The sequence below is a fragment of the Trichoplax adhaerens genome, genomic scaffold (genome assembly GCF_000150275.1).
Source record: "Trichoplax adhaerens TRIADscaffold_10 genomic scaffold, whole genome shotgun sequence".
Taxonomy (NCBI): Eukaryota; Metazoa; Placozoa; class Uniplacotomia; order Trichoplacea; family Trichoplacidae; genus Trichoplax; species Trichoplax adhaerens.
This window is the reverse complement of record NW_002060952.1, coordinates 1713868-1727142: the sequence shown is the minus strand read 5'-3', so window position 1 is coordinate 1727142 and position 13275 is coordinate 1713868. Positions and strand designations below refer to the sequence as shown.

Below are 13275 nucleotides of genomic sequence, written 5' to 3'. Positions count from 1 at the left end.
GTAAAATAGTCTTACTAAGAATAATTTAACTATGTGTAAAATAAGGTAAAAGGTTGCCATGCGGATTGTAGCTGCGAATGCTATGGAAAGTATAACAGCATGCAACTTTAGATTATTCTGTTAGTTCGTTCTAGAAGTCTTTAGAAGTAGTATTCGGCTAGAGTAGAGCTGTGTGTAGTTAATCTTTGTATAAGATTCAATAAAGCCCTTATTTTTCTAAAATTTGGAATCTCGTGATTGGTATATATCACACCCACCCAACCTTTTTCTCATCTTCTGTCTTCTTAAGGGACGTATTGTTTTATCATATATTTAATTAAAGCCTATCTGTAATATATTAATGGGAATATAGAAAAATGCTCTAGTCTATAGTTACGCTCTTAATTTTATCATAATATTCGAATGAAATCTTATCTATGGCTATCTGTAGCTACTATTTTATACTTATCAATCTTCTAGCTGCTTAAAATTACGTGGATTGACATAACGAAAGCAGCTCTAAATAAATACAGTTGTTTAGCGTTGAAATTCTTACCCAGTTCACCGGAAATTTCTTTTACCTTCTGTTTTGTTACCGTATATATCGCAAAGAAATCTTAAAATATGCCGAATCATTTAAATGGATATTTTTTGCTTAATCATTGCTTGTTAGACTAAAGAATTGGTGATCAAAACTTTAAAGCGTGATCCGTCTATTAAAGATAAAAATGACGTTGGAGATATTGTAATGCCATTAGGCTCTATCTATTGATGTAGTTCTTCTCATACTATATCGATACAGCTAGATATAATTCTTCTTTACACCATCTGTACTAATGTTATTGCAAGTAGATCTCTTTCTAAGATTGAAAGCAAGTAATTGTGCTATCTTGAATTAAATGGTATTTTGGAAATTGATGATCATATCAACTTTCAAAGTTCGTACTATTCTGCTATTATTAATTCCTTGCATTTTAATATTAGCGTAACTCTGTTCATCAGATTGCCTTGTATTGCGATATATCTGTATATCGATCAGTAGCCAACTTTACATAGAACAATTTACCGTGTTTAAACTGGACTACTAGGTTGTAATTGTATTTGATATTCGTAATATTTTCAACGAATAGAGTGTCGTCTTATTCGAAAGGAAGTATTGAATTGATAATTAATTCATAGTCACGGTAAAATTTTCTAGTAGCTTTTAAATACATGTAAGATTAGAATTTCAAGTGCTGATCTACTCAATAAAAATCCTGAACAAACTCAGTGCATTTGACGCATGTTAATGGTTTTATTTCGTAATTACAAAATCTGTAGTTAAATTTAAGCCTTTCCATTGCAAGATAAGCCGATAAATTATTAGCTTGAAAGAATACCAGAATATGGCAGCGGAGAACGTGTGGTCCAATATTAATTTATAATATTGCTCTAAATTTTGATACTGACAAGAAATAGCAGAATAAATATATGGAGAATGATCATCGCCGTTGAAATCCTAATAACGAACTAACACAGTAAGATATTGATCGCATCACTAGAGTATCAGCTTCCTTTTTCATCTATCCATAGAGAGAAAGAGCATGTATAAGCTGCCACTGCAACTATGATTAAATTATAAAATGGAATATGAATTAAAAATATTTATTAATATAGCTTATTACTATTCTAATTCCATAGTAATATACTAATGTTGACCTTTCATCTACTGCACATAAATTATCTTATTTATCGCAGTTTGGAATTAATCTTGAAAATGGCAAGTTGAACAACCACATCGAATAGAACTTACTCTTAAATATAATCTTTGTGTTCGCGAGAATTCTAGGATAAACTTCGATCCCTAGCCTTAGGATTTTCAATCTACCAAATCTGTGCTGTAGAATAAGTAATACAGCACAATTATGGCATGCTGTACGATATTATTTAATAATATTAATAATTTTTAAATTTTCTACCGAGCGAATCTAACTTATATTAATGTAGATCAACGATTCGTCGGAATCATAGCAGTACTAGTAATTTTATAGAGTTTATAATTCACTGTATACGGTCAAAATCTTGAGTAGAAACAGCCAAAACGGATAAGAAACGTGAAAATTTTTCAATTTAGAGTGCAGTTTCTAATACGATGTTTGCCACAATCGCGGTTACAATTCTCATCATCACCAATAAGTTAGAAATCATTTAAGCTAAAGATTCGTTGTCGTATTGCAATCGTATTATTTTGGTGGAATAGAACATTCATCACATCATGTACGCTAATTAAATAGGATTTGTAGGTGTCAACATGTCACTAGTAATCGTTTACAGATAGTGAGAGACCCTATAAAATTTTACGATATTTTGAAGAAGTAACGGCTGTTATATAGTAAACTTTAATTGAAGAGGATTTCATTATTATTTTATTATAATTTTACTCGTAGCTATAGGGAGCTAGTAGTAAACACAGATATTATCTAGTCACTATTTGGCAGTGATAAGAGAGGCTGTATCTTCAGCACTAACAACTTTATGCATCTTTCTACTGATTTTAAACTCTAAGCAACCGTGATAGTAGGTACACATTATCGAGCTATTTCCATACTCACGTAAGCATATGTTCTCAGTATCTTTATATTACCAGTCGAAGAAAGTAACACATTGGAAGAATGTAATCTCTCATCGAAAACTACTACAATAATACCGCTATATTAGTATGCAGATTTCCTAAACTATTCTAGAGTACAGTCACTGAGCAATCTGGTAGATAGGAACTACGATTCCTAGTAAGATCTTTAGTCAGCTATAGAAGCCAGCAATTAGACGATAGATTACTAGAAATTATAAAGTCTAATTTATTTCAAGACGAACCAGCTAAAATAAATTTTAACAGTATTTTATATCCGATCTCATGCAGAGTTATTATTTTCGTAAATCATCCCAAGGGTTCCTTTCAGAATCTCTTCGAAATCCAGTCTGATCATGTAATGTACAATATTTCAATCGAGAAAGTCTAAATTACTTCTACACAAATCTTAACAGAATTTCGTGATAGATTTCGATTTCGAAATTTTTTTCTTAAAATCTCAAGATTATCCATATTCAGCCACAATTGTCCACTCTTAATTCCGGAGTATTAGATTCTTCTAAAAGATACTGCAGATCTAAAATTTTGCTATTTATAAGTTTAATGAGCTTAAATTCAAGATTGTCATTGTACATATAGTAAATATAATTAACCTCTACGGATACAGCAGATTCTAATGTAAATACTTCAATAAAACTCATTATAATAAATAATGGTGCTAATATGCACTTCTAGAAGAAAGTTTAGCAGTCGATGGTCCTACCTACCTACAATCCTTGATAAAAAATGAAAATATTATGGTATTTCCTTTCCTACATAGTTTTGAAGGAACATATTCACTTACAACACATTGACTGTAGGTACTAACTATGATGAGATATTGCAACGATAAAGTAATTTTAGCGAAACTGAATGATGGCTTAAACAAAGTTAAAATTTCATTGAATGATTATAAACTACTAAGACTATAGCTAAGCTAGATATGTTTCTAAAAATGTCTAAAGGCTTCAATTGAACTATCATGAATGACGCCAAACCATAATTTATACCTGTATCTTAGCGAATCAATTTTATGTCCTTTAATTGAATAAGCGTTCAAAACTATATAAATACATTAGTTACATCTTTTATTTACGTAAACACTAGTTCATAATTACAACAAATTTGGTAAATGAAGAAAATAATACATACGGATACGGCATATACCGTTACACGAGAAATTTCTGTCGATAAATAGTTATGCTATAGTAATAGTAAAAGACTATTACTCGGTCATTATAAGGGCAAATAATTCAGAAAGAGATAAGTGATATAACTACTCTTAATTTCAATCGTCCGGATTGGACGAACTCGTAATTGTAAGTTGTGCGTTCAATCGGACATTTTAATAAAATAGCTTCTAGAATAAAGTTTTGATCCTTAACGTGAGTAATCTATCGTCTAAGACTCGAATCTAAGTTTGGTTGATTAAAGAGTGCTTAGAGTTAGTTGCTTAGATAGTTAAGTCTACTTTAGAGGAAAGAATCCCGTTTAATTCTTGTGTTACAATCTCGGTTGTGACATGGTATTTTAATACACAAGATTATAAATGCAAAATTGAATATTTATATCTAGATAGATCGGATTTAAAATAAGTAAAAGGTCAATCTATTCTGTTGCTAATTAAACTTAAATCTATTAATGGCTTCATGTCATTCACAGGAGTAATCCCGCTGTCTACTCTCTTCTAATGTGAGTGATCAACTAACTTACTAGCTACTTAGTCACTCCAACTAACTACGGAGAGATACTGTAAGTAAGACTAACAACTTCCTCACAAGTATAATAAGCGGCTTGTTGTAAGATTAATTTTATTTAAACGCATGACGGAAATTATATAAGTGAGTTATTAAAGTACAATATTTTTTAAGTGTAAACGTGGATAGCAGGGCGGCATTGTGTTAGTAAGATATTAAAGCAGTCTCAAATAAAGATTTTGAGAGTGAAATAGACCCAGATTGTGATCAATTTACTCGGTATTCATTATTGTCAGATTCACTGCAACAAAGCTATTATAGCAATATTCGTGAAAATAAATCTTTACGAGGCACTATTATAATCCTTGTCATCAATTTCATATAGACTTACTCGCATTTGATCCAGATGCAAAATTATGGTTGCAAAATCATTCTCTGTGGCTATACATAATATATCATGTCTCCTGTTATCCATTTATATTGGTTTCTTAGAATTTTTATGTAAGCCTATAATCTTTCAATTATCTTTAAGTCACAGCTAAGTTTTGCTTCCGATACATGGTGTTACACGTTATGTCATTACCAAATGGAGAATAATAAATTTACTTTATTCGAAACTCCACCGCCTTTGAATGAATGCATTTGATATACAGTACAAGTATTACTTCAGTACATAATATTGAGCAATATAGAGTTGTAGACTAATGATTAATCAAAATTGCTACGTGCTTGATAAACTTTGGTAACTTTATATAGGAATTATCGCAGCTACAGTAACAAAATGATTAACATCTAAAGTAAAGGTGACAAATAATATATCAGCAACACCCATGTCATTATTACACGAAATATTCGGACTTCATTTATCATACTAGATTCATTATAGCGTAAATTAATAATTCTATAAAGAGATTGGACAACTTTTAAGATTTAATGACAGATACATTAGATTTTCATATCGTTTATCTTGAAACTGTAGCTAATGATACTATTGGGCAGTCAATTTTACTTAGTTGTTCCTTTTGGTACTGTCTTAATAACTTAGGTGTTCATAATATCTCTAATACAAAAAGCTTTAATTTGTAAACTATTCATAGAGCTTCATGAAAGCATTGCTGAATATAATATAATTTTGGTAAATTATATTAGACGTTGATGAATAATAACAAAATATTTCGTAGTTGGAGTGCATAAATAAGTTAATTTCATAAATTAAAATTTCAAGTCAATTCAGCGACTAATATTTCTCTTTGAAATAAACATTTTTAATAATTAAATAGTCTTTAGCATTTGGAAATATTTATGCATGATTTATCAGCTAATAATTATCAGAATCATGGAAGTGCTATAGTTGACTATTCAGTAGAATTGTAATAAGTTATTTCATTCGCAAAATTTCTTGTAAAGTCAATTATATCATTAACAGTAATCGAAATGAATTAATTGAAAGTTCAATGACTTCAATTTTGCTGTTAATTAAGGCAATTTCAGCCTTTTTATTAACAGAAAAGATTCTAAAATCAAGCTACAAAGATGATCGAATTTTTCTCCATTATAAATCATGGATATTAATAAATTATCTCTACTTTCCTGCAACATTATTTCTATAGAAGGATGATTAATTATCGCTGCTGTAGATGAGCTTTATTCCAATAGAGTTCATAATACACTTCATTTCACGTAGCCAACTGAGAATTTCTTATTTTCTTAGTATCAACACGAACAGCAGTTTCATAGCATTAAATAATTACGTTACCTTATTTTAGTCATTTACTATTTTAGTTATTATTACTTATACCCCTCTATCACCGTAATGCTTGCATAACAAGTTTATTATTATACAGAATTAGTCAACAAAAGGGTTATAGTATCTACTTTTATTTTATTTATTTATTTTTATTTAGATGAAATTAGGCGTAGTAAAACATAGAATGCTTTATGTGACATAATACCATTGCAATTTTAATCTTAATGCTATTACTTTAAATCGAATTATCTCTTAATGCAATTATACAACACATATCGATAACAGGATTTATGATTATATTTATTGTTGTTTCATAGATAGGTAAGAAATATGGACTGTTATTAGTGCAATCAAAACTTGGAAATTTGAAGATAATTAATCAGTAACAAAATATTCGAATTGAAGCTAATATTTCTCTCACTGATAATAGTAATAGTAGTAATAGAAATAGTTTAGATTGTTGGAGTCTATTTATCGGCTTACAAAGCATCGATATCCGAAAATGTGCATCTTAAAGCAGATAGTAATAGCCTTAAAGTCTCAATTTTTATGAGAGACAACAATATGTCTCAGAAATAGCATAAAATTTCTTAGAAATGATTGACTTAGTCTCATTATCGATAAAAATGAAAATTTAATTTTATTGAAATAAAATAAATTTAAAGAGAATCGAATTGCAATGACACCTTGAATTATATATTAATTATAGTGAAATAGCTAATGTGAAATAGATAATTGTCATAATAGTGTCTAAGAATATTTCAGAGATTATCTAATTAAGAGTAACACAGTATGTAGTTAATTATTGTAATTTAATATTTCTTATGTCTAGGCTATTAGTAGCTTATTTGTGTAGCTGAGAGTTAGTTCAACTACGATAGGTCCCTAAGTTAGTTGGGAACATGAGTACTAGTGAAGATAGTAATTTTGTCTTTTATCCTAACAATTGATAAAAATTGATCTTATATTTTAATAATTTTCCCTAGTATTTAAGACCCGTTTCTTGTTACAAAAAAGATTTGTAACAGCATCATATAGCTAAATCTACGATTTTAGAGGACTTGTTCTAGTAAATTATATCCTTACGCGGTTACTCATATATATATTTGGTTTTAATGTAATCCTAGATCTACGACATCATATCTACTGATTTTTGCAAATACAATTTTGAGTGAAGGGCTGTAATAATATAATTTTAGAATGAATAATCTATAATGTTACTGTTAACGGCAGAAGATAAATGGTTTCCGTTGAAAATAAGGAATTCCTTCAATTTCGAACCGTCTAATCTCCGTAAATTTGCATTAAAATCTGTTTATGCCGTACATAAGGTGTTTACTATAATTACTAATATAGCTATGAAAATCGAGAATAGATAATTCATGAGACAACAGGAAAATATCTATAATTAAAGTTATCAGGCTTCATATTTCATAAAGCAGCTCAATAATGATACAAATCAATATCTTTGCTACCAGTAAAAGATATATTATTAAAAGTAGTACAGTATAAGAGAATATTCCGGTTCTAAAATTGTTCAGTAAGCCATTATTAGTAGGTGGAAAATTAGCTAACCAACGATATAGTATCTTAACAATATTGCTATTAATAGCAATGGATAGATTGATTATATAATCTTGATGGTAACGATAATACCTACATATTAAATTACCTCAATCATCATCAATGCCAAATAATTATTATTCCGACCTTTAAATCTACTTATCATTCCTTGCATGAAGTATAGTGAGATAGAAGCGATTTAGAATCTTTAAACATATAAAAGGGGTCAATAAACAGGAAAGAATCATTATTAATTTAACCTGATGAATTCCAATCTATATCTAATAACAAATTAATAGGAAAAGCGAGTGGCTTTTATTCAAATCCACAATTAAATTAACTATATCTAATTCCCAACTAGAACAGCTGCTGCTTTGATCATAACATGTTAAACGGCTATATATGATGAGTCATAAGCCGACTTGGATTAGTGAGAAAAAAATTTATTTCAGAGTAAAGTAAAGTAAAATCTTTATTTTTTATTTTATCGTCAATTACTGGTATATATATATTTAATCTTTTGAATCCAAAAAATCAACATGCCCTCCTATTATTGTGCGGTAAGCGAACGAAAGAGAGTAAAAAAGTACATGAAATTTAAAATTGCTACCTGTACACGTTTAGAAACTTAATCCTGAGTTAAAAACTTATTCTCGTTGGAATATTCCATAAGCGCCACGCTGCTTAACATTCACGAAGAAGTTCATTCACTGCTAATAGATTCATAAGTCGATCCTATTTTCTCTATTTTCTAGCTTTTATTTTTGATATCCATCTCGTCATCAGCAATTGGCAAATACTTGGCTAATTTCGATGATTTGTACTGTAAGTTCACTAGCAACAGAAAAAATATCCTACTCTATCTTGTCTAGAATAAATACCTAGACTAAATTAAGTATAGTGAAGTGATCCGATCTATATTCAATTCTCAAGATTGAGTTGAATTTTTGATTAGATGAATGTCCACAAGGTTGGCTACCTTATGGAAATGGACAATGCATCCAAAGATCGAACATTAAACTGGACTTTGATTCAGCTCAAAGATTCTGTGAACAAAATAGTTCCCATCTTGTCACTATTCCTACAAATCCACAACGATTAGCAATCGATCACTATCTTTTATATGATGATACTATAAATGAAACTTATTGGTTTGGTATGCAACGAAATCAATATGGACGATTTCATTGGATTACTGATAAACATATAACAGTTGGTAAATTCTACTGGGCAGCCGATGAACCCAGCAATATTACTACCGATCAATGTGGTGTACTGGATAAATTGGTAGATCAACCAGGCATTTGGAGACTTGGCAACTGTTCAGAACAACGCTTGTTTATTTGCCAACGCAAAGGTAAGAATAAAATCTATGGTATTAACTCAATGTAAAAGAGATTTCCGATCATTTTTCTTCTTCTAGAATTTGCAGACTAAATCATGATCCTAACTTAGAAATGCAGATTTTACTATTATCAAGTAAATTGTTTTAGTTTGATAATGTAGCGATAGAAATAGTGTTCGGTTATTAGCGCAGTGTAAAAGTAATTAACAAGTTAGAATGTTCTTCTAAACTCGCTTGGTTAATTATTGTTGGAGCAGGTAGTTTATATTTATTCGAGCAATTGGCATATCTTTAAATTTTATTAAACAGTTTTTACAGTAATCGGTATCTTTCCTAGCATTATCATCTTTATAGTATAATTAGCCTTAAAGCCTTCATCGTCTAATCAGATTAATTAATATGATTATTTTCTTTACTTAATTTATGACTGAATTATACTGCATCATTATTCTATAATTTTGTTCACCTCTATTCATTCTGATAATGTGCATATAAGGCAATGTTGGGCGTATAGAATTAGACCATTACGAATTGATTACATTATTATCTAGCTCAATATTGTATGTTTGCGTTAATACTTGATTAATGACTGAACTCTACTGTATCATATTGCTATAATTTTATTCGACACTAATCACTATAATTACATGTATAGAAAACAAAACTAGACAGTGAGAATTAGACCAATACGAATTTATAATATTATTATCTGATTTAATATTATGAATTTACGACACTATTAAAAACAGGATAGTCTCTAATGAACTTTAGTCCATTAATCACTTCAATAGTCCAGCACTAACCATGTTACGTGTATCTTAATATACAGCACGGTGTAAGGCAGAGTTATAATATTGCTAATAGAAGATAAATAAACGAATTAACCTAATTCAAGCTTCGAATTTGCAACAATTTTAATCTAATGGTAGAAATATTAAACATACCTTACTTGATTAGCGAAAACATCCGATCACAACAATGTAAAATTATCTTATTTTTTCTATCCGATATGTAATTCTAACTTTAGATCTTCACCTTTCATGCTTAATTAGGTTTAATTATCGTAATCTTAAATCCTACTTAGCTACGAATATATGGATACAGATGTATGATTGATTTTGCTGGTGTCAAATTATTTTAAATAGCCTTATCATCGTTTTTCAACATTAAACTCTTACACACAGCGATATTGGATAATCTTTTATTTAATCCTTAAAATTTTAACCTTGATTTTAAATTTTTCACTAGGCATTAGAAGTTCTTTTAACAGAATGATGGCTCCAGCACAAGAGGGTATAACTACTAGCCGAGTATTTTGACACAATCATGCTTTTAAGTAATAAATAAAAGATTCAAACAATAAAATCGTATTACTTACGAATTTTTCATTTAGGTACAGTCAATAAAAATTGCCCTGGAAACTGGACACAACATGGTAATCTCTGTTTTCGACGATTCTTCAACCCAGAATGGTTTATCCATGCAAGATCTATCTGCCAATACTATGGAGCAGATTTGGGAGTCATCGATTCCATGAATACTCAGCAGCAAATTGATCAATTTCTCGGTAAAGAATGGCTAATGTGGACTTGGATTGGATTATATCGTGATACATCAGTTGATAATAGCCCATTTAAATGGGTGGTTAATGGCAGAGAAACCACATATTTCAATTGGGCTGCAGGTCATCCTTTGCCAGATCGAAACTGTGCTGTTCTTAAACGAAATGTTGGTCCAAACGGCGTCGACTGGAAATGGCACTCTTTAGATTGCCTTGGCAAATTTTCATCATTTTTATGCATGAAAAGTAAACAGTTTGCCCTCATTTTGAGTTTTAATCGATCTACTTAAGTTCAACGTATGTAGATAAGCTAATGTTAGCTGATCTATGGTCCGATTATTACTTTTTTTAGATCTAAATGATTCCTATCCATCAGATAATTATAAGGATTTAACTCAAAATTTGACTAAAACTAATATCTATAACGTGGTAAGTATTACCTTAAATTATTCAATTTGATAGATTTCTTTGGCATGTCATATACTGCTTATAAATTAAGTAAATTTAAAACTTTTTTTCCAACATTTAAATAAGAGCACCAGTGCAGCATTAAATGCTAGCGAGACTATTGGCTCTGCTTTGGCGCAGAATTTAGCATCCATTCAATCTCCAATTTCTTCATCTGCTTTTAGTCAAACTGCTAGTAAGATCATTTGCTGATTTTGACAGCAAATTATTTGTTATTGTATATATATGCTATACTAGAATTCTAATATTTGGGATGCAATAAAACATCATTATTTTTCTGTCTCATAGAACTTTATATTGTATCCAAATCCGAAGTTGTAGAGGATAAATCTGGCTCAATTAAGATTAATATGACTTCCGCAAATAATTACCTATCTCGAAGCACGATCCGACATATAGAAATCCCCAAAGCTATTGTTCCTAAAGAATATAAAGGTGAAATATGGTGTAGTTTGTCGATCTGTAGTTAATACATAGCGCTGATGACGTCTTTGTTGATTATACCTTCCATGAATTTCAGTATTTATGCTTTACTTTTACTGTAGGTTATGTTGGAATTGTTTCCATTGCCTTTCAGCCTACTGAAAGAAATTTTACGTAAGAACAGCAACTTCCTTTAGCTATCATACTCTATATGACAAAATAAGACTCCTAACTGCTATAGTGGATGCTTTAAAAGCTTTCCTATATCATAAGTCTTATTACTTAAGGCAGTTATTTAAACCAAGCTAATATTAAGTTACATTTTGCTCTTACATAGTGCTAATGGCACCGCATTAAACCATTCAATCGTTTCTTTAAATGTCTACCCAACCATTACGGAACAATTTCCTAAACCTGTTCACCTTGTTTTCGATATTACAGAGGATGAGGTATATTATAAACTGAACTAATTATTAGAATAGTTGATAACTATAGCTAGTATATCAATATAATGTTATAGGCAATAAGTACAAGCATATTTTATAACTACCTGAAACAATTACGGCTAATACATTAGATTGATATCGCTACAGTTGATGAGTGCATTTAAAATCAACTACATTTAGCTTGGCAGAGTTATCAGGTGGATATAAGTCCAGCTGATAGTTGGATTGAAATTATCAACAGCAAGATTTTAATTAAATAATATCTAATATGGCTTACTTATTCTACCCGATAGAAAAACAGTAACATCCAATGCGTATATTGGAAAGCAAGGTAAAGCCAAATAATATATTTCTTTCTTTATCGATTTCGTGGTTCTCATATCCATGCCAATTTCATATCTATAGTAGCAATAATACCGGCCACTGGTCGACTCAAGGTGTTAAAACGAAAGTCAGCAATACATCATCGGTTTACTGTGAAACTGAACATCTATCAAGCTTTACCGTATTAGTCGGAATGAGACAAGCTAAGGTAGAATTAAGGCATCAAACTCTTAACTACATGTAATCTATCAAAATTTGAAGTATAGGCTAACAAATGAGCTTATACGTTAAATTACAATATCAATAATACCTGAATGTCACAAAACAGCTTTGCAACAAGATAACGCAATATACGATCAATAAGTCAATTCCTTGAACCACGTATCAAGGAACGATATCTGCACTATCACGAACACTTTTGCTCTACTAGCAGACTACACAAAGACTTAAACGCCTCGTATTTTACGTTAAACACTAAGTTGGAGAATTCCACTTTATTTCACGATATACTGCATTTATATACTACTCCTCAATAGTTCACGAGTCATAGTTAATACAATTAACATTGGAATCATTTACTGAATTAGATATTAATTTTAGCTACTGCTCCCTTAATGCTGACAACAGTATTTAAGATCATAGACATGTGATGACTAATACAGAATAGTCAGATTACGATATGTCCTATCACGGAACATTTCCATGATAATTTGTAGTCTACCATAAGTAAATTACAATCACAATGATTCGAACTGTAAGCAGATGATTTGCATTCCCTATTATAACTATTAATTTCAGTATGTGTATAAGTGTCACTGTCATAAAAAGTTAGTGCTATATTAAAACACAGTATATCCAAATTAGACGTTAACTAAATAAGGATAGTCTAATAGAATTATCCTAACATAGATATTTCTACTGTAATACAGTATTTAACACTGTAACACTGAAATTCGAATGAGCTTCTTGCCGGAAAATTGTCATGGTTGTTACTGCATTTCATTACATACATTAATTTATTGGAAAATTGTTCGCTTAATTACATTAAAATATTAGTTACACTTGAAATTTGAATGTCCATTTTGCAGTTAAAATGTTATAGTTGCTAATGTAC

At 30.2% G+C, this 13275-nt stretch overlaps 1 protein-coding gene across 1 annotated transcript in view; it reads left to right on the top strand.

Annotated features, from left to right (window-relative positions):
• Positions 1–8133: 8133 nt before the first annotated feature.
• The window catches only part of TRIADDRAFT_59354 (uncharacterized protein), a gene marked incomplete at both ends in the record, with an annotated part of 5375 nt that continues 233 nt past the window's right edge, over positions 8134–13275 (top strand). Inside the window, 12 exons of the mRNA XM_002115392.1 lie at positions 8134–8154; positions 8350–8419; positions 8550–8951; positions 10188–10232; positions 10333–10746; positions 10853–10929; positions 11035–11143; positions 11257–11403; positions 11514–11565; positions 11729–11840; positions 12131–12168; positions 12243–12369. Of these exons, the coding sequence (XP_002115428.1) occupies positions 8134–8154; positions 8350–8419; positions 8550–8951; positions 10188–10232; positions 10333–10746; positions 10853–10929; positions 11035–11143; positions 11257–11403; positions 11514–11565; positions 11729–11840; positions 12131–12168; positions 12243–12369 (1614 nt within the window). The remainder of the gene's footprint in view (positions 8155–8349; positions 8420–8549; positions 8952–10187; positions 10233–10332; positions 10747–10852; positions 10930–11034; positions 11144–11256; positions 11404–11513; positions 11566–11728; positions 11841–12130; positions 12169–12242; positions 12370–13275) is intronic.